The sequence below is a fragment of the Elephantulus edwardii genome, unplaced genomic scaffold (genome assembly GCF_000299155.1).
Source record: "Elephantulus edwardii isolate Elephantulus edwardi_28Jun2011 unplaced genomic scaffold, EleEdw1.0 scaffold00128, whole genome shotgun sequence".
In the NCBI taxonomy this organism is placed as follows: domain Eukaryota; kingdom Metazoa; phylum Chordata; class Mammalia; order Macroscelidea; family Macroscelididae; genus Elephantulus; species Elephantulus edwardii.
The window spans coordinates 1875441-1897032 of record NW_006399878.1 but is presented as its reverse complement, the minus strand read 5'-3'; the positions used below and the strand labels follow the sequence as shown (position 1 = coordinate 1897032).

Sequence of the window (21592 nt, the reverse complement as noted above, 5' to 3'; positions counted from 1 at the left end):
CAACAACAAAATATTTTGCATCTTCTATTCCAAGTGCTTGAAAATGGTAAAAGTGTTAACTACCTTTAAGTCTTACTTGACCAAGCAGTGACAAGTAATCATGGGATAGCATTGACATTCAGTTTTTTCTATGTTATTCCATAAAACAGATTATGAGTGCTTGAGTTTCTTATAACCAGAGACAAAACTTTCTTAATTGAAGATAAAAATTTAATGATCAGTAGCAAGGTAAAACAAAATAATTACAGACTGAGTTTCAGTTGTGAACTGAGTTTCAGTGAAAATGTGAGACCGTTAATTCACATTATAAAAAGATTAATTTTATTTGACTCAAAGATTTATGAAAACTAAAACTTATAAAACAAAACATTGATGTTAATTTTTTTTAAATACTTTTTTTAAAATGTCAGTTGAGTGCACATTGAAAGCATATTGAGGTTTTCTTTAGGTTTTTTCCCTATCAGTTGTTACATTAATATCTCTTTTATTCTATAACATTAATTACAGTACTCAAAATGCCTCGTCATCTATTCATTCCACACTTCCCTACTTTCACAAGTCTTAGTAAATGTTCATTGTTTGTCAGTTAATTTTTTTTTTCTCCCCTCTCCTTCCTCTCTCTCTTTTTAAATAAGAAGCTGGAGTTAATAGCTGTGTCAAAGGCAAAAATTTCTTAGGACACTGGAAGCATTAGCAATTACAAAAAAATAAGAAATTAAAATTTATTTATGAATAGTTAGTAAACAGAAGAATAATCAAAAACACTTAGGTATCAAAGAAATTGTTATTGTATAACATCTAGTCGGAACCAACCCATAGTAGACCCTCCATTGGTTTTTAAGAGACAATAAATTGCATGGAAGGAGAATGTGCAGCATTCTCTCACATATCAGCTGGTGAATTTGAGCTGCATATCTTGGTGTTGGCAATGCAGTTTTTTACCAGTATGCCACCTATACTGCCTTCAAGGAAATAATGTTGTTAAGTGCCATCAAGTCATAGATGACTCATAGCAACCCTATGAACAAAAGACCTGAACACTTGTATAACTTTCATCATTTTTCTAAGTTCATTGAATTTCTGGAGACAAGCTATTTGGGAAGTATATGCCACTCCTGCATCCAGGCCTGTTTTAATCTGAGAGCTCCACCAAACACTGTCCACCATGGGTAACCCATTATCGCACTTGACACATCAGTGTCACAGTGTTTAGCATCACAGAAACCATAAATTACCTCTCTACAACAAATGGACAGATCAGTGTTATACCACTTAAGAAAAATGACCAAAACAATTGAAAGGAAATAATGTTGTTATCATGTGTCGTCAAGTTGTTGCAACTCATAGCGACCCTATAAAGGACCCGTAAATCCTACTCTATCCTGTACCAACCTCACTGTCTCCGACACACCTCCTCCCATTATTCCAGTCACTGAATTGATCCATCTCAAGGGTCTTCTCTCTTGCACTATCCTTCCATCCTCCCTAACATGATGTCCCTCTCCAAGGACTGGTCCCTCTGCAACATGCCCAAGGTAAGTCAGACAAAGCTTCAGAATCCTTGTCTCCAAAGACCAGCCCGGTTTCACCTCCTGGACGAACCTGTTTTGTTCTCCTAACGGTCCATGGTTTATTCAACACTTCTCCAGCAGCACAGCTCAAAGGCATAATTTCTCTTTCTGTCATTCCTAGTCACTGTCCAGCTCTCTGACGCATAGCACTCAGTTGCGAAGACTGTGGCCTGGATCAGGTGCACCTAAATAGCAGGCTAAAATACTCCATCAGTTGATAAGTGACCCTGCAGCAGGTTTTCAGAGGCTATAAGCCCCACAGAAGGAGGTTTCCCAACTACCTTTCCCAGAGCACCTGGTGGATTTGAGCTGCCTGCTTTTCAGTTAGAAGCTCAACTCCTATGCAGGAGACCCCCCAGAACTCCCCTGTCACATTTACTAGAGTGGCTAGAATTTAAAAAGCTGACAGTAAGAATTGGTGAAAATGAGCAGTTGTAACTTTTGTATTGCTGATGGAAAGGTAGAATTGTACAATCACTATGGAAAAGAGTTTGGCAGTATATAAACTGTGTTATACCCACACAGTGTCATATTAATTCAGTTATTATAAAAACACAGCATTCAGGATTAACTTCAGAAATATACTGAGTAAAATAAGGCAGTTAATTAAGAACATGTACTCTTATTATTTCATGTATTTGAAATTTCAGACCAGCAAAACTAAACTGTAGTAATATAAAACAAGTAAGTTGTTGGTTGTAGAAAACCATGAAGGTACTTTCTAGGCTGTTGACATGCTTCTATTTATCTTTAGGGAAAGTGATTACATCAGCATATATATTTGTCAAAACTCACTGAACTATGCTTAAATTGAGTGCATTATTGAATATAAGTTATAATTTAATACAGTTTTTTAACAATGTTATCTTGTTATTCCTTCTGATTTAAGACAAGCAAACAATATCATATAGTATTGTCATAGGCATCACTGAAGTTTAGAAATAGAAGTCCCCATTTAAAACACTGAATTAATTTTGTAATGTAATCAGTAATTGTTAGCTCTGTGTGTCTTCATTTACATAAAGAGAAGCAAATATTCAGTAAGGCTACATAATATTTTAATGTTCTTTGTCGCTGACTATTCAACTTTAAAAAGCTTTGAATGTATTATACTTGGGTTTGGATAAAAGCTTTATGACTTAGAAGTAACTATAGATACATGGGGCTAACATTTAGTGTCCACTTTAAATCTCTAAGATTTATAAAAGAAATTCTAGTGATTGTGGGGTTTATTTCTTGGTTTTTTTACAATAACTTAGGAAACCTTTGAGAAGAATTTTGAGAGAGAAACACATAAAATAAGTGTGCAAAATGATGCTGATAATGCTAGTGTCATGTCTGTATCTTCAAATTTTGAACCTTTTGCAACAGATGATCTAGGTAAGCAGAATTTTTATATAATAGAATATGACATTAATCTGGTCTTGTGTTTGAATTACGTTAGTAAAGAAAAGGATGATGTTGTGAAAAGAAAATTGACTTAAAAGCCTATTCAGTTGCTTAAATGAAAGAATTTGCTTTCAACTCTGACTTTGGACAAATTATATAACCTTCCTGACTCTTTTTGCATATATTAAATGAAAATCTTGTCTACCTTGGTCTGTTCTTAGGGGGGAAAAATGCATAAACCATTCAGCCTGTGTAATAGGAATTGAGAGAAATACTAATTTCCTTTTCTTCTATTAAGGGAAAGCTAGAATTCAAAGATATTGATAACCATATTTTCATAAAACAGAGTGCAAATCCCTTCTACATTTAACTGGTTGTGGAACCTTGGCCAGAACACATAAGTTCTCTGAAAATGAGTGTGTATCGTCTATTCTAGGAACCCTAGGTAAACAGTGGGTTTTTCACAGACCAACAGGTCAGCAACTCAGTGGAAGAAAGATGTGACAGTCTGCCTCTTTAAAAATTCACACACTTGAAAACTGGGGCTATTTTAAGTCAGAATCAAGTTGATGGTAGTGAGTTATCTCTCTTGTGTTATGGAAATGATTAATTTTAAAATCTTTTATATGAATTTTCCAGCTTCTACAGTTCTACAACTTAGTAAAGTTAGATTTCCTTCCTTATCGTCAGGCTTTATGTCATATATTTTGAAGAATGCATTAAAAAAATCTGAATTTGCATATTCTAGAAATATTTTTTGTTCTAAATGCAGGCAACACTGTGATTCACTTAGATCAAGCCTTAGCCAGAATGCGAGAATATGAACGTATGAAGACTGAAGCTGAAAGTAATCCAAATATAAGATGTACCTGCAGGATTATTGAGGATGGAGAAGATGCTGTTGACACTACTATAGTTAATAGTTTAGAAGAAGGTGTGTTCTTAGATGGTTTATCTTATCAACTAATTATATATTTGTTGTTGAGAATATACTGAATAGAATATAAACCAGTTCAACAATTTTAACTTGCACAATTGAGAGACATTGAATATTATGTATATTCTTTAACTTGTGGGGCCATTCTCTTTTCTGGGATACTTCCCATTGGGATACATTCACTGGGCTTAACAGTGGTTTCAACTTGTTTGCATTACTGTTATTGTTATGTACCATCAAGTTGGAACCCACTCTTAGCTCACCCTTTAGTGGATTTTCAGAGAGTCTGTGAATTCCATAGGAGGAGATTGTCCATCTTTATCCTTCAGATTAGCTGGAGGATTTGAACTGCATACTTTTGGGTTATCAATGTAACGCTTTACAACACTTGTTACTATCTCAAGTTGCATATGACTCATAATCACATACAACTTACACATTTGGGATAGTAAAACTAAGTGTACTATTCTCACAGAAAAATAGTTAGATACTAATGTTCTTTAAAGTTTTGCACAAATGCTTATGTGTAATGTCATACACTGTATGTTGCTAATGTATTGTTTTCATTTTAGAAACTCCTATTACTGAAAATCATAGTTCACATCAACCTGCAAGTGAAGTTTCTAACATCCCTTGTCCTAGAATTGATACTCAGCAGCTGGACCGACAAATTAAAGCAATTATGAAAGAAGTTATTCCTTTTTTGAAAGTAAGTGATAAAGTGATTTTTTTTCTTTAATCTTGTTTTTAATTCCTGTAAAGGTATGATACAGTCCAGACTCTTTCTTGTTCCTGTTGTTTGTACATATATAATATATATGTATATGCATTTTCCGTTCACAAAACATGACTATTTTTTAGTGGTTTAATATATATGTATTAATTAGAAAATAATTATAGTATATCTATTTTATGCTGGTTTTGTGGACTCTGCAGTGAATTAGTTATCTTTTCTCCCATGGAATTTATTTATTAGGATAGGAACACAGATCTGAATCAAATAAATAAATGTAAGCATAGAAGTCAGTGTGTATCTGGTAGTTTTAGATGTCTTAGAGAATTACAGTACAGTGATATGATGGTGTCTGTTAAGTTGGATGATCAGAAAAATCTCCTGAGAAGGTAACATGTGAGGGTGTGCAGGATAAAGCAAGGTTCCGATCTCTTGAACCACTCATAGTCTCACCAGTCAAGAAATCAAAAGACATCTTGCGTTGGGAAATGTACTATGAAGGACCTCTTCAAAGTGCTAAAGCACAGTGTATCAGTTTAAAGATTAAGATGCACCTAATCCTAGTCATGGTGTTTTCAGTTTTTTCCTATGCTTCTAAAAGTTGGACAGTAATGAGAATGTCAGAAAAAAACAGTATTGATGCTTTTGAATTGTAATGTTGGAAAAGAGTACTGAGTATCTCGTGGACTGCCAAAAAAAATCTGTCTTGGAGGAAGTGCAGCCGAGGTGCTCCTTAAAGTCAAGAATAGTGAAGCTTTGCCTCACATCTTTGGGCATGTTGACAGGAGGGGCCAGTTCTTCCTCATGGTGGAAAAAAAGAACAAAAGACAAAAACACCATACTGGAAATGTGGAAGGCCAGAGAAAAAGGAAAAGACTTTCAGCAAGATAAAACAACACAAGGACTATAATAGCGGGTTTGAGCATATTGGAGATCATGAGAACGGCACGAGATAGGGCGAGGTTTGATCTTGGTCATAGGGTCTCCTTTAGTCATAGTTGACTTGATAGCATCTAACAATTTTAGCACTATTGGAGATTGTGAGGATGATGCAATATAGGACAACATTATGATATATTATCCATAGGGCTGCTATGAATTGTAGTTGATTAAAAGTACCTAACAACAACTCCTTGAGAACTTTAAAGAGGTTCTGCAACCATGGCACCATTGCAAAAGGAGCAGACACAGCATGGGGATGGCCAAGTCTTGACTTCTAACCACTTCATAAAGAGGAACTGTTCTCATCAGTAATACACACAGTAGCAAACAGATAGCTGCTCATTCAGACATGCCACCCTCCCCCAGGCTCCTGCACCTCTTTTTACCAATCATTTGAGTCCAGATTTCCATTTCAAGACTTGCAGACTTTACTCCCAGTTGTAGGATTTCCTAGGGCAAGAGGTTGGAGAGTAGAGGAGGCAAAGAATATCACCAGTACACAGGTTTAGTCCAAGCCACATTAACAGCACAATACAATTCCTCAATTAGTGACAGTCCAGATTCACTTCAACATCACAAATGCAAGAAACCTGGTTTCCTCAATCATCCGGCAAATCTTTATCTTAGAGCAGTTGTTATGTGTCATCAAGTCGCCTACGACTCATAGTGACCCTCTGTACAACAGCCCTAAACCCTTCTCTATCCTGTGGCAACCTTACTGTCTTTGACACACTTATCCTCATTACCACAGTCACTGAATCAATCCATCTCATCGAGGGTCTTCCTCTCTTGCACTGTCCCTCCACCATTGTCTCCATGTCCAAAGTATATCAGACAAAGCTTCAGAATCCTTGCCTCCTAGGAGCAGCCTGTTCTCACCCACTCTAGGGTGAACCTGTTTCTTCTCCTGGCAATCCATGGTATTTCAGTACTTTACTCTGACACCACAGCTCAAAGGCATCAATTTTCCTTCTGTCATCCCTAGTCATTGTCCAGCTCTCTGATTCATAGTAAGTAATTGTGAGGACCGTGGCCTGCATCAGGCACACCTTAGTCTCCAGACTGACATCATTGCTCTTAGTACTTTGGAGCAGTTCCAAGTCAGCTTTTCCACGTTCAGTAAACAAAACCTTGAACTGTGGCTACATCTCCAAGGTTACTCTGGTTATACCTTGCCACAGTCTCTTCACTCTCTTTCCACTACCATCATCACCCATATTCACAGTGTGGAAAGCCCTCTCTTATATTGGTCCCATAGCTGTTGACAGTTTCCACAGTTAAGGTAGCTGGAGACTCTGCCCCCAGTCAGGGGCTAACATGATGGCTAAAAAAAGCCAATTTTGAAGGATTCTAATACCCCAAATAAGCTGTTTAATTATGAATCCAAGTAAAATTAAATTCTTGACATTATTAGTCATTTTTTTTAAATTTTTTTTATTAGTCATTTTTTATTTATCATGATCTCCCCCCCCCCTTTTTTTAAGGATTTCCATTCATTTTTACACTTTTCTTGCTGCCCACGCCGACCCCAATTCACTCTTCTCTTTGAAAAGTAAAAGAAAAATTTTTTCATTGTTATACAGCCCCTCCCAAGTCCACTCCACTGTGCAGTCTTCATTTTGGAATCCTATCATGATAATAATACATAATCATGTATCCCTTTTAAACAGTTCTCTCCTTCCTCTGTTACAATGCAGTATACATTATTTATCCCCTTTCTCAGTCTTCTCTCAACCCCAATGTCAGTCCCATTTTACAAGTGACCCTATGCAATATTTGTCCTTTTGTGACTGAAATATGTCATTCAGCATAATGTCCTCCAGGGTTACCCATTTTGTATATATCATGAGTTCCTTGTTTTTCAATGCAACATAGTATTCCATTGTGTGAATATACCACAGCTTCTCTATCCATTCGTTTGCAGTGGGCACTTGGGTTGTTTCAAACTCTTTGCTATGGTGAACAAAGCAGCAATAAACATGAGTGTATATATCTGCTTGGATGGCAGTTATGGTCTCTTTGGGGTATATTCCCAGTAGTGGAATTGCTAAGTTAAATGGTATTTTTATTTGCAACTTTTTGAGAAAGCGCCATACAGCCTGCCATAGTGGTTGCACTGTTTTACACTCTCAACAAAAGTGACCAAGGGTTCCAATTTCTCCACAACCTCACCAGCATTTGATGTTTTCTGTTCTGTTAAATTTTGTTATTCTTACTGTGGTGAGGTGATAATGTCATAGTTGTTTTGGTTTTCATCTCTCTTATTGGTAGGAATTGTAAACATTTTTTCATGTGTTTGTTTGCCATCAGAATGTCGTCTTTGGTGAGGTGTCTGTTCATATCCTGTGCCCATTTAGCAGTTGGGTTATTTACCTTTATCTTGTGGTGCTAGAGTATTTTAAAAATTCTAGATATAAGTTCCCTATCTGACATGTCATTACCAAATATTTTTTCCTAGTCTATGGCTTCCCTTTTTACCCTGTTGGAGAAGTTTTTGGATGTGCATAGGGATTTGATTCTCAGAAGGTCCCATTCATTTATTTTATTCTCTCCTGGTTGTAGAAATGATCTTCTTTATTAGTCCATTTGTGAGGATTTTTGTCCTCTTTATGTTAAGGTGTCATTTATATTAAAGACTATACAGTCTGAGTTTAATGAATTATAGCTTCTTACAGTAGTATATGCTTCTTTGATAATATTTACCTGGCAAATAATGAACCAGCTATTGTGAAGCAATTTCTGTAGTTTGAAAGTAACAACTATTAGACAACACATTGCATGTTGATTATTTAGTACCTAACTCCTCTGCTAATAGCAGAGGCCTTAAAGTATAAGCTAATATCCACCCCACCCCCAGTTTCCATTCTTAACACAGAATTATTAAATCTGTCATTAAAAATAAGCTTAAGTCTTAAACTTACTGAAGTGACTTGTTTGGAAAGTTAGGACAGTGGTTCTGAACTACTCAACTAGAGATGTTTTTGATCATCCCAGGTCATTTGGCTATGTCTGGAGACATTTGTAGTTACCACAACTTAGGTTAGTGCCACTTGCATCTAGTTAGATAGAGACCAGAAAGGCTGTGAAATAGATGCAATGCACAAGGTGTCACCAATACTGAGGTTGAGAAAACCTGAACTTTAAGGAAAAGAAATTGGATTGAAGCTAAGTAAGAGTGGTTGAAATTGAAATTGGGAATAAAGAACAATAGCAGAGTAGAAACTAGTGTGGATAGCTGTTCATAGATGCAGATAGGAAATAAAGAGAAGTATTCTACCAATCAGTTTCTCTTACTAGCATTATTTATTATAGCAAATTAAAATTGTCAAACCTCTCTGCATACATAGGGTATGAGTTTGAATGGTCTTATAAGTATTCCAAGTAGAAATTCATCCAGTGTGGATACCAAAATAAATAGAAATTCGTACTGTGTGTATACATATTTTAAAAGCAGTTAGTTCCCATCCTAACCAGCTTTATTTTTTCTCAGGAGCACATGGATGAAGTATGTTCTTCTCAGCTTCTTACTTCCGTAAGACGCATGGTATTAACACTTACCCAGCAAAATGATGAGAGCAAAGAGTTTGTAAAGTTCTTTCATAAACAGCTAGGAAGTATATTACAGGTAAGAGCTTACGCTTGTACATTGTCAGTTTTAACTTAATATTTAGGGAGCACTGATGGCCTAGTGGCAAGAGCTGTGCTAACATCCCAAAGGCTTTTGGTTCACATCCACCAGCTACTCTGTGGGAGAAGGATGGACAGTCTCCCGTGTGATTAACTGCCTCTGAAAACCTGCCAGAGGGTCAGCTGTGGGTTGGCTCTGATTTAATAATATACAACAATAACAATATATAGTATCTCATTGGGATTTTATTTTTCTTTTAACCATTTTCTGGCATTACACAGTTTATTCTGGGTAGGTATCCATTGTAACAACTGTATGAAATTACATTTTACTATAATGAGTGGAAATGATTGTATAAAATACAATGTGAATGATAGTGTGAAACAAAAAAAAAGAAATTACAGTTTACTAATTTTTAGGTTATTCACTTACTTGGTTTTAGGGGAAAAGTCTTCTTATTGTCTGTGTTCATTTATCTTAATCATCTCTGAAAACTGATTGCGCTGATTTTTCTCTTACCTAATGCTATAGATTTGAATGTTTGAGAAGTATTCTCTTATAGTTTCTAAAATAATGTTTAACTCATCTTGGAATATTTAGAAGCCAAAGATCCTCTATTGATAATAGAAATTTTTTAAGCTCTAATAATAGCCTTAATGTCTCTTAGCAGTGGCTCTCATTCTGAAGCAAAATCATGGACAATCAGAGACATTTCACAGTTTCTGGAGGTATTAATAGAGTAACATAGACATCTATGAGCAGACAGTACTTACACTACAGTGCACAAAACTGCCATCTACAACAAAGTATGAAATGACCCAAAATGTCAGTAATGTAAAGGATGAGAAAACTGATAAAAATGTTACTTACTCCATATTATAAACATCGTTATATTAGAAATCACTCATATCTTTTCCCATTGAGATTATTTAGTGGTAAGTGTTATTCTTTCAAACGAGGAAATATTTTCTTTCTTACAAAATTGACTTGTAGAAATATTCTTGCTTTGTGGTATTGTATAAAATTTGCCTTGCTCTATATGGTTCTGTTTAAATTTTTACTTTGTCTAATACCTTTTTAAAAACTCTGACCTTGATGCAAATTTTTCTCATTAAAGTTTTTCATGGTGTTGCTATTAAGACCAAAGTATAAAACATAATTTCCAAGTTGTCCTGGCTCTGTTTTGTCTAATAGTACTAATGCATAATATATAATAAGTATAATTCATCTCTAGTGATACTGTGTTAAATTTTCTTTAGGGTTATTTTTAAGTAAGTGACTTTATAGAAATTTTACTTGCGCACTGCCCACAGAAAGAATTAGTTTATTTTTATTGTCAGGCCTAAATAGAAATTGTTCATTTATAAATTACATAGGGTTTTTTGTTTATTAAGATCCATGCAGTCCTTCTTCAGTTTTACACACTGTAATCATAAATGTAGACAAATTCCGAAACAGGAATTTGGAAATACTGATTTTTTCCTCATAAATGTAATGTAATGCCTCTTTAACTTCTGAAAAAAATTCTTTTATCTAATGACTGATTACCTTATATAATGGGGGAAATTTTCAAAGCACTTCAGCAGTACCACTTAAAGGTAGAGGAATTCTTATGTTACAGCTATTTTACTCTTGGGTAGGGAGGCAGAGATGTGTATATGTATGTCTTTCCCTTAGTGTTATAAAAATTCCTTTTTATATTTAGAATTCATATTAAAGGAATGGAAAGTCATGGGACCAAAAAGAATTGGTTGACTTTGAACCACTCCAGGAAGTACCATATGATCAAGAATCATTGTTAATATAGGAAGAAGTCTAAGATGCACTGAAGACATAGGGAAACAGTAAGGCTCTAGGAATTGTTGCAGTATTTACTAACTGAAGTATTTTAGCAAACAAAAGCAGCATTAGTGTATTTCAAGATATTTGAAATGCAGCTGACTAACTGGCCAACTAACTGGAAGAGATCCATATTTGTTCCCATTCCCCCCCCCCCAACAAAAGGTAATCACAAAGAGATTGTGGAAATTAATGAACAGTTATCTTGCTGAAAATTAATAAGAAACATCAGAAACAGTCCAACAATAGGGAATTGCCAGAACTTCAAGCTAGATTCAGATTAGACGAGGCCAAAGAACATGCAGTTTCATTGCTGACGTTCATGTTCATCATCTCCACTGATGAGAGCAGAGAATACCGGAAAGATGTTTAATAACAGAAACATGTTTTATTGACTGTGCAATAGGCATTCAAGTGTGTAAACGACAGTAACGTGAAAGAGAATGGAGATTCCAGCTCATAGGAAACCTATGCTCATATGGTGCATAGACCATGAGCCCGACATTCTAGTAGAATAAGGGAATACTGCATAATTTAAAAATCAGGAAACGTAGCATCAGTGTTTTATTTCCCCCCATAGTTATCCAGAGTGTGTGTGTGTGTGTGTGTGTGTGTGTGTGTGTGTGCGCGCGCGCGCGCGTAGCAGATAAATCAAGAAGCTGAACTTTATAATGTGGCATCAAGATTGGAGGAGAGTCATCAATAACTTACATTATATAGATGGCTTACTTGTGGAAAGTAAAGACATGAAACACTGCTGAAGATCTAAAGCTATACCCTTCAATATGGATCACACCTCAGAATTAAGAAAACAAAAATTCTCATTGTTGGACCAATAGGTAGCATCAGAACTGATGGAGAACAAATTGAAGTTGTTGATGATTTCATTTTACTTGAATCCACAGTCAACATTTATGGTAGCATCAGTCAAGAAAGCAAAAGATCTATTACACTGGGGAAACCTACTGTCAAGGAACTCTTTGTAGTACTAAAGAGTAAGGATGTCCGTTTAAAGAAATGTGTTTTTTTTACACATAGCATTTATATTTAAGGAATTTAAGCCTGATCTAAGGCATGGTGCTTTCATTTGCTTCATAAGCATTTGAATCTTAAATAAGGAAGAGTAAAGAAGAAATGATAACCTTTTAGTTGTGATACTGCTGAGAATATCCACTTCCTAAACAAAATGCCTCCAGAAACTATGAACTGTGATAAATGTCAATAGTTATAGAGGGGCTTCAGGCCTTTTGTTCATAAGTCGCTGTGAGTGATGCTTTCACTCAAAGGTATTCAACAACAAAAAAATGGACTACCAAAAGAAAAATCTATCTTGTACAAAATGCATGCAGGGTGCTCCTTAGAGGCAGGAGTGATGAAACTCTGTTTCACATACTTTGGGTGTATTGTTAGAAGGGTCCAGTTTTTGGGAAAAGATAACATGATGGAAAACAAGAAAGGCCAGTAAAAGAGAAAATGACCCTTAGCGAGATGGATTGATTCCTACTACAACAAGGGGCTAGAATGTAATGAACATCATGAGGGTGGTGCTCTATTGGACACAGTTCAGATCTGTTGTTCAAGGTAGCTGTTGTAGTCAACTTGAGAGCACCTAACAACAAAAGCAATAAATTTGTTGATGATTATTCATTTTCCTCCCTTCATCTATTTGTTAAAGCAGGACTAGCAAGATTGCTACTTGGTAATATTATACAAGAATATACTAAATTCTCTAGTTACCATAATTATTAGTTTTCAGTATTTAAAGTAATTGGTTTTCTCTTGGTGAGTGTTAATAATTTAAATATTTAAAATCCTCTGACTTTACCCACATTTGAAGTTGTCTATAGATCATAAGATAAAATTACTTGGTTTATCTTTAAATAGGATTCACTGGCAAAATTTGCTGGCAGAAAACTGAAGGACTGTGGAGAGGATCTTCTTGTTGAAATATCTGAAGTGTTGTTTAATGAATTGGCTTTCTTTAAACTCATGCAAGATTTGGATAATAATAGTATCACTGTTAAACAGAGATGCAGAAGGAAAATAGAAGCAGCTGGAGTGATACAATCTTATGCCAAAGAGGTAAATGAGACTCATTTTGGTACAAGGAATAGTTATATATCTATAATTAGCATATTAATATTTTTAGTAGTAGTAACTAGAATCAAACTTAGTCTTACTGAACTATCATTTTCAGCACTGTTTATTAACAGATAAATCAACACATATACTGAATCCTAAGCAGTGAATTTAGACTGAAATTGGTGCTAACTTTATTAATGTCAGATATCCATGATATTGTTATTTAAATTTCCAAAGAGGAGAGAAAAACTCTGTTGCTCAATAGAAGTTCTAGATATTGCTCAATAAATTGTCCAAGGCTATAATTTTTACAGAAGCACACTACTCATCTTTCCTGTAGAGAAAGTGATGGGTTCAAACCACTGAACTTTTGGTTAGCAATTGAGCCTTAATTTCTGCATCACTAGGATTCTTTGTCATGGCTATAGCCATCCTAAAGATTTCTGGTGACCTGATAGGTGCTGCCAACCCAAAGGCATGTGGTTTGAATGGACCATCTGCTCTGTATCTAAAAGATGAGTAGTCTCCTAGTCTCCTCCTATGCAGTTTATAGCCTTTGAAAACATCCTGGAGCATCACCTGTAAGTCACTTCTAACTCCTTCACAATGCGTTATTGTTAGTAATTCTCAGTAGGCAATAGTCTGTGCATTGCTGTACAGAGCTTAACTCATGGTTACTGTGATGCTAAACACTGTGACACTGATATGCCAAATGTGGTAATGGTTGCCCATGGTAGACAGTGTCTGGTGGAGCTTTCCTATTAAAACAAGCTTAGAAGTAGGAGTGGCATCCACTTCTAAAACAGCTTGCCTCAGAAACTATGAACATGGAGAAATGATGAATGTTATACAGGTGTTCAGATCTTTCATTCATAGGGTCACTATGAGTCATCTACAACTCGACAGCATGTAACAGGATAGATCACCCAGAATTTACTCCCAGCTAAGAATTTTTGAACAAACTTAAGTATCAGCTATGACAATCAAGCCAGGTACTGACTGTGGAACAGACCATTACTGATTTATGTGCAAGTTCAATTTGAAGCTAAAGAAAATGAAAACAAATCTATAAAAACAAAAATATGACCTTGACTCTATCCCACCTGAATTTATAAACAATCTCAAGAATAGGTTTGAGGCATTGGACAGTAATGAACAAAGAGCAGATGAGCTGTGGAATAATATCAAGAATATCATCTATGAAGAAAGCAAAAGGTTATTGCAAAAACAGTTGGAAGACTAAAGTGAATGTCAGAAGAGATTCTTATAAATTGCACTAAATGCCAAGAAGCCAAAACACAGGGAAGAAATGCTGAAGTAAAAGAGATGAACATATTTTAAAGGACATTTAACAAAACAGAGCAAAGTATTATGATGAAATGTGCAAAGAACGGGAGTGAAAAAATATACAATGAAGAACTTGTTTAGCATTCCTCGAGCTGAAGTAACTGAAGAACAAATTCAAGCCTCAAATACTTAGGGAGGCTGTGGGCAAAATAGTGAATGATCAGGAAGCATCAAAAGAAGATGGAAGGAGTACATGGAGCCGCCATAAAAAGAATTGGTTGACACAGAAGAAGTTCAATTCATGAAATAGCATATGATTAAGAGGAAATGGTGATGAAGGAGAAAGTTCAAGCTGCTCTAAAGGAGTTGGCAAATAACAAGGTCTCAGGAATTGATGGAGTAGTAATTGACATATTTCAACAAACAGATGAAGCCCTGGTGGTGCTTACCAGGTTGTGCCAAGAAATCTGGAAGCCTGCTACCTGACCAGCTGACTGGAAGAATTGGTATTTCTTCCCGTTCTCAAAAAACAGTCATCCAACAGAATGTGGAAATTATTGGAAATTGACCAATATCACTGGTGTGACATACACAAAGTCTTGCTGAAGATTATTTTAAAAATGGCTAAAACAGAGAACTGCCAGAAATACAAACTGCATTTAGAAGAGGCCATGGAAATAGAGATATCATTGCCAGTGTCACATGGATCTTGGCTGAAACCAGAGAGAACCAGAAGGATGTTTATGTTTTATCAACTATGCAAAGGCATTTGACTATGTGAATCAAAACAAATTATGGCTAATACTGAGAAAAATGGGAATTCAAGACACTTGATTATACTCATGGGAAATCTATACCTACACCAGGAAGGTTTTGTCTGAAAAGAGCAAGGGAACACTGCATGGTTTAACGTCATGAAAGGAGTATGTCCTACTTTTTCAGTCTGTATGCTGAGCAGACCATTTGGAAAGGTAGACTTTATTAAGAATGTGGCATCAGGATTGGTTTAAGGCTCATAAACAGCTTGTGTTAGGCAGATGACACAACCGTGCTTGCTCAAACTGAAGAATTGAAACATTTGTTGCCAAAAGTTGAGGACTTGAGCCTTCAGTATGTATTGCATCTCAACATCAAGAAAACAAAGATCCTGACCACCAAGCCAATAGACAGCATCATGACAGATGGAGAAAAGATTGAGGTTTTTAAAAAGTTTGGCTTGCTTGAATCCACAGTCAACTCTCTTGGCATCAGTAGACAGGAAATCAAAAGACAAACTGAATTGGAAAAAAATCTGGTGAGGAACTCTCCAGAGGGCAGAAGAGCAATTTTGTCAGTCAAAGGACTAAGGTGCACCTGATCTAAGGCATGGTCTTCTCATTTTCTTGCTACACATCAGAGAGCTGGACAGTGACTAAAGGTGACAAAAGAATCAATGTCTTTGAGTTGTGGTGTTGGAAAAGAGTATTGAACATATTATGGACTTCCAAGAAAACAAATAGGTCTGTCCTGGAGAGTGTGAAACCTGGTTGCTCCTTAGAACAAAGATGTTGAAGCTAATTTGGCCATGTTTCCGGGACGGACCAGTCCTTGGAGAAGGACATCATGTTGAAAGGGTGGGGGGGACAATCCAGAAGAAGACGACCCTGGATGAGATGGATTGACACAGTGACTGTCAGTGGAGTTAGGTGTGTCACAAAATGGCGACACTGAGTCAGGATAGGGCATGTTCAGAGCCATTGTTCATAAGGCCGCTGTGAGTCATAGTTGATGGTACATAACAGCAGCATGCACTAACTTGAGATATTTACTAGCTTAAGATTTTAGTTTTAATTCCCTGTAGTTGCTTGGATCCTGTCAAAGTAGACCTCATCATGGAAAATTAGGAAGATTTTTTTTTCTTCCCATTTGACTTGTCAGAAGCAGTGAGGTTGGATCAAGACAGAGCAGAGTTCAGAACTGTTGTTTATAGGGTTGCTGTGAGTTGTAGTTGACTCAACAGCACGTAACAGCAACAACATATATTAGGAAACATTCTCCATATCTGCATTGTTTTTGTTGGCTCTGTGAGAGTGAAAGCAGTCCAAGTCCCCAAACAGGAGACACAGCCCTTTTTCCTTGGAATTGGAAAAGTAAATAGTTAACCGTGTATTCCACACATTAATTAAGGTGAGACTGAGCCATTTAGAAAACAGAGATAAGGTCAGGCCAGATGACACACATTAAATGAAGTGACGAAATGATAAATGAAGTTGCAGAGATATACAGGTTAAGACCAAATAATGAGGCCTTTTAAGTTAGGATATTTTATTTTACTCAGAAGTATGATGGCGACTCATTGGAAAGTTTCAGATAACAGAATTGGAAATTTTAAAAGTATGTTTTGGATGCTATTACCAGTTTTGTAAGAGTGAAGAAATAGAACCAAGGAGGCCAGGCTAGGTAAGAAATTATGCATCTTGGATTTGAGGTGTAAAACAGAAAACATTTTGATTCTTGAATAGTATGTGTGTGAATGACAAAGCTCAGAAAACAAGACTTGAGCTAATTTCTGCCCTGTAGTGCCTTTGGAGACTGGGAAGGTTGAGGGAGGGTTGGGTCTTGAAAAAAAGGAAGTTAAGATTTCTGTTTTGGATTTAGTAAGTTTGAGAGCCACCTTAACGCATTCCACTTGAAATCAGGTAGGCAGTGTTGCTTTCTGTTTTGTTCTGCTTTCCTCCTCTAACTTTCCAATCCTCACTTCTGCTTTCGATATGCCCCTTTCTCCTGCTTTCCTCCACAACTTTTCTCATTTACTCATTCCTCCTCTCCATTTTTCATTACTACTTTCTTCTCCCATTCTCACTTTTTTCCTGCTCTCCATTTCTCACATCCTCACTTCTGTTTTCTTCTCTCCATTCTCATATTATCACTTCTGCTCTCCCTCTCACAGTACTGCTTTCCCCTTCTCCTTTTCTCACTTTTCTCCTCTCTGCTCCTCACTTCTGCTTTCATCCTATCTTTTTCTCACTGCTGCTTGTCACTTTTTCTCCACCTTCCCTTCCACCTCTCCATCTCACTTCTGCTTTCCCCTTCTTTTTCTCACTTTTTTCTTCCTGTCCATTTTTCACTTCATATTTGTTTTCTTCCTCTCCTTTTCTCACTTCTCTCTCACTTCTGCTCCTTTCCTATATAAAGAAAAAATAATTTAGATTAAACAGTTGAATATACATTTCCAAGAACGTATTTAGTGCTTTGGATGGTCAAAAAATATAGCATTTATTAGTTTACAGAGTAACTAGTATGTATTGTATATCAAAAATTGGTTACTTCTATATTCTATTTAATTGCTTTGCTTTTAGGCCAAAAGGATTCTTGAAGGAGATCATGGCTCACCTGCTGGAGAGGTGGATGATGAAGACAAAGTATGTGCTAATTAGTTGGTACCTAATCCTAGTGCTTTTGAAATTTATTTTTTTTAATAAAAACCTTCTTATAAATTTTACTTGGATGTTGAGACCACAGTGTATCATCCATCAGATTTTCTTTGTTCTGATAAATATTTTTTTTGCTTTTAAAAATCACAAAAAAGATAGCATTCTTGCCCATAAAATACATCTAAAACAAATGTGAACTCTGGTGGCCTAGAAGTAAGGAGATATGCTGCCATCCTGAACACCTATGTTTCAAATCCACTAGCTGCTCTGTAGGAGAAAGTCTCCTCAGGTGCAGTTTACTGCCCCTGCAAACGCACCTGAGGATCAGTGAATTGAAATTACGTACTGTGCTTTCACTCTAGAATTAAATATCAGTAACAGGAATAATATCTAGAAAACAAAAATAATTTAAGAATAAACAGCATATTTCTAAATGGTACATAGATCAAAGAAAAATCATGGGATAATTTAAAGTATTTTGGACACTTACACAGTTTTTCTAAATTTGTGAGATGCAGTGAAAATACTGTGTAAAGGCAAATTTGTAGCATTGAATGCATACTTTAGAAAAGATTAGCAAAAATCTAAGCTTCCACTTTAACAAATTCACAAAATAAGAAGAAATTAAAGCTCATATAAACAGAAGAAATTAGAACCAAAATCAATAAAATGATAAAGTAACAATATTAAAAAAAACTAGTTCCTTAATAAGATCGATAAAATTGGTAAACTTGTATCCAAACTAATAGAAAATGATTTTATATATAATTAGGATCAAAATGAAAGATGGACAGTAAAAGCATAATATTGGAATAATACTATTAAAAAGTCTGTGACAACAAATTACTGAGTCCTTGATTAATTGGACAAATTCCTTGAAGGATACAATTTGCCAAAACTCACACATGGAAAAATAAAATTCTTTAAATAGATGAAATCTACTAAAAATAAGGAAACAGCCATTATTAATAGCCTTCCCAAACAGAAGGCATAAATAAGGTCTGATTTTGTCACCACTGGCTGAATTTTACAAATTATTTAAAAGAAGAAATAACACTAATTTTTTGCAAATACTTCCAGAAAACATAAGCACAGAGATCACTTTCTAATTCATTATATGAAGCCACATTACTGTAGTAGCAGTCCTAATCAAAGGCATTGTTGTCATTGTTACCTGTTATTAGTTCCAACACATAGTAACCATTTATATAACAAAAGCTTATACCATCACAATTCTTGCTTTGTCTGAACTCATTGTTGTAGCCACCACATTACTTCATCTTGTTGAAAGTCTTCCTCTTTTTATCAGGGCCACTACATTACCTACTGTGATGTTATTTTCCAGGGACTGGTCCCTTACAATAAGGTATATAAAATATCTGAGATGAAATCCCCTGTCTAAGGATTCTTTCTGTTCTTCTAGATTTGTTTTTCTGATAGTCTATCACAGTAATTCAGAGGCATGTATTCTTTAGTCTTCCTCATTTGTTCAGCTTTTGAATGCATATTGTTGTTGCTAGGTATCATTGAGTTGAGTACGTTTGATGGCAGCCCTATGAACAACAGGTCTAAACCCTGTACTGTGCTTTCTTTCTCATCCCTGACATCCTTGAGCCCATTGCCGCCATCCCTGTGTCAGTCCATCTGATTGAGGGTTGTCTTCTCTTTGTGGACCTACCACCTTTGTTTCTAAGCATGGTATTTCTTTCCAGTAAAATAACCTCTTAACAACATGCCTAAAGTATGTGAGACAAAGCTTAACCAGCCTTGCCTCTAGAAGCACTCTGGGTTGCTCTTGCTCTGAGACACATCTGTTTTTTCTTTTGTCAGTATGTGATATATTCAGTACTCTTCTACAAGTGTAGAAGGCATTGATTTTTCTTCTGTCCTGCTCTTAGATGCATAACAGGTAATTGGGGGGGGGGGGACACAAGATACTACCATAAGATAGTATTTGAGGGAACATTTATAGCTGTAAACAACTATACACATTAACAAAAGGGGGACCCACACAAAAAAACAAACCAACACCATAGCTTAAATCAAGCTTACCATAGTCTTGGGAAAAAACGAAATGGATGTTGGAAGACTTTCTAAAAATTGGACTAAAGTGTCAAGAAACCAAAACAAAGGGGAAACATGGGGGGAGGGGTTGGGCAGGGAGAACAGTACAACAGTGAATGAATGGAAATCCAAAGTCTCTGTAAATTTTCATGAAAATTAGTAATAAATGTTTTTAAAAAAGCAGACAAACAACAAACCCAAAAGGAAAACATGCTGAAGTAAAAAAGCTGAACAGAAGATTTCAAAGGGCAGTTCCAGAAGACAAAGCAATGTATTATAATGGAGTATGCAGAGATCTGGATTTGGAACATAAAAAGGGAAGACTTTGCTCCACATTTCTCAAGCTCAGAGAACTGAAAAACAAATTTAAGCCTCGAGTTACAGTATTGAAAGATGCTATGGAGAATATATTGAATGATCAAAAAATCATCAAAAGAAGATGGAGGGAATACACAGAATCACTGTACCAAAAAGAATTGACTAGCAGAAAAATTTCAGGAAGCAATACCATATGAGCAAGAGCTAGTGTAATGAAGAAAGAAGTGGAAGTTGCATTAAAGGCATTTGTAAGGGGAGCTCTGGTGGCCTAGTGGCAAGGAGCTGCAACTACATTCCCAGAGGTGCTCAGTTCGAATCCACCAGATGCTCTGCCGGGGAAGGAGGGACAATCTCCTCCTGTACCATTCAGATCCGATTTGATGGTACACTCACACAAAAATTAAAAAAAAAAAAAAAAGGCATTTGTAAAAAATTTGGCTCCAAGAATCAATGCGATAATTTACTTGTTTCATTTAACAGTTGCAGCCCTGGATGTGTTCACCAGTTTATGCCAGGAAATTTAGAGGACAGCAGTCTGACCAATGGATTGGAAGTTCCATATTCCCAATAAGAGTGAACCAACAGAGTGTGGAAACTATCAAACAATATCATTAATATTACATGCAAGCAAATCCTGCTGAAGATCATTAAAAAATGACTAGAACAGTAGTACATAGATAAGGAAGTGCCAGAAGTTCAAGCAGAATTTAGATGAGGCTGTGGCACCAGGGATATCATTGCTGATGTCAGATGGATCCTGACTGAGAGTAAAGAATACCAGAAGAATGGCTAATTATGCTTTATTGACTGAAAAGGCATTCAGCAAGCATGATTGTGTCATCTACGTAATCAGGGTGTTAATGAGTTTTCCTCTGATCTTGATGACACACTCTTCTGAAAAGTCTAGCTTCTTGAATGATTTGCATATGTACTGATTAAGAGGGAGAAAGGATATAGCCCTCATGCAGTCTTTCTTGATTTTAAGCCATGTAGTGTCCTTGCTCTGTTCACACGACAGCGTTCTGTTCTAGGTATAGATTTCATATATGCATAGTTTAGTGTTCTGGGATTCCCATTCTTCTTAATGTTAGCCATAGTTTGTTATGCTCTGTACAATCAAATCCCTTTACATAGTCAATAAAAAAACACAGATAAACATTCTTCTCATATTCTCTGCTTTCAGCCAAGATCCGTCTACTGTCAGCAGTCATATCCCTGTTGCTACAGCCTCTTCTAAGCCCAACTTGACTTGGCAAAAATGTTCTAGCTATTTTTGGATGATCAGCAATATTTTGCTTACTTGTCATATTAGTGATAATTGTTCGATGATTACCTTCTTTTCGATCACCTTTCTTGGGAATGGGAACAAATAAGCTGTCTTCAAAATTT

At 36.1% G+C, this 21592-nt stretch overlaps 1 protein-coding gene across 1 annotated transcript in view; it reads left to right on the top strand.

The window, feature by feature from the left end:
• The window catches only part of PCM1 (pericentriolar material 1), a 161684-nt gene that overhangs the window by 114049 nt on the left and 26043 nt on the right, over positions 1–21592 (top strand). The window contains exons 26-31 of the mRNA XM_006893547.1: positions 2831–2951; positions 3733–3894; positions 4470–4606; positions 9063–9197; positions 12924–13121; positions 17747–17809. Of these exons, the coding sequence (XP_006893609.1) occupies positions 2831–2951; positions 3733–3894; positions 4470–4606; positions 9063–9197; positions 12924–13121; positions 17747–17809 (816 nt within the window). The remainder of the gene's footprint in view (positions 1–2830; positions 2952–3732; positions 3895–4469; positions 4607–9062; positions 9198–12923; positions 13122–17746; positions 17810–21592) is intronic.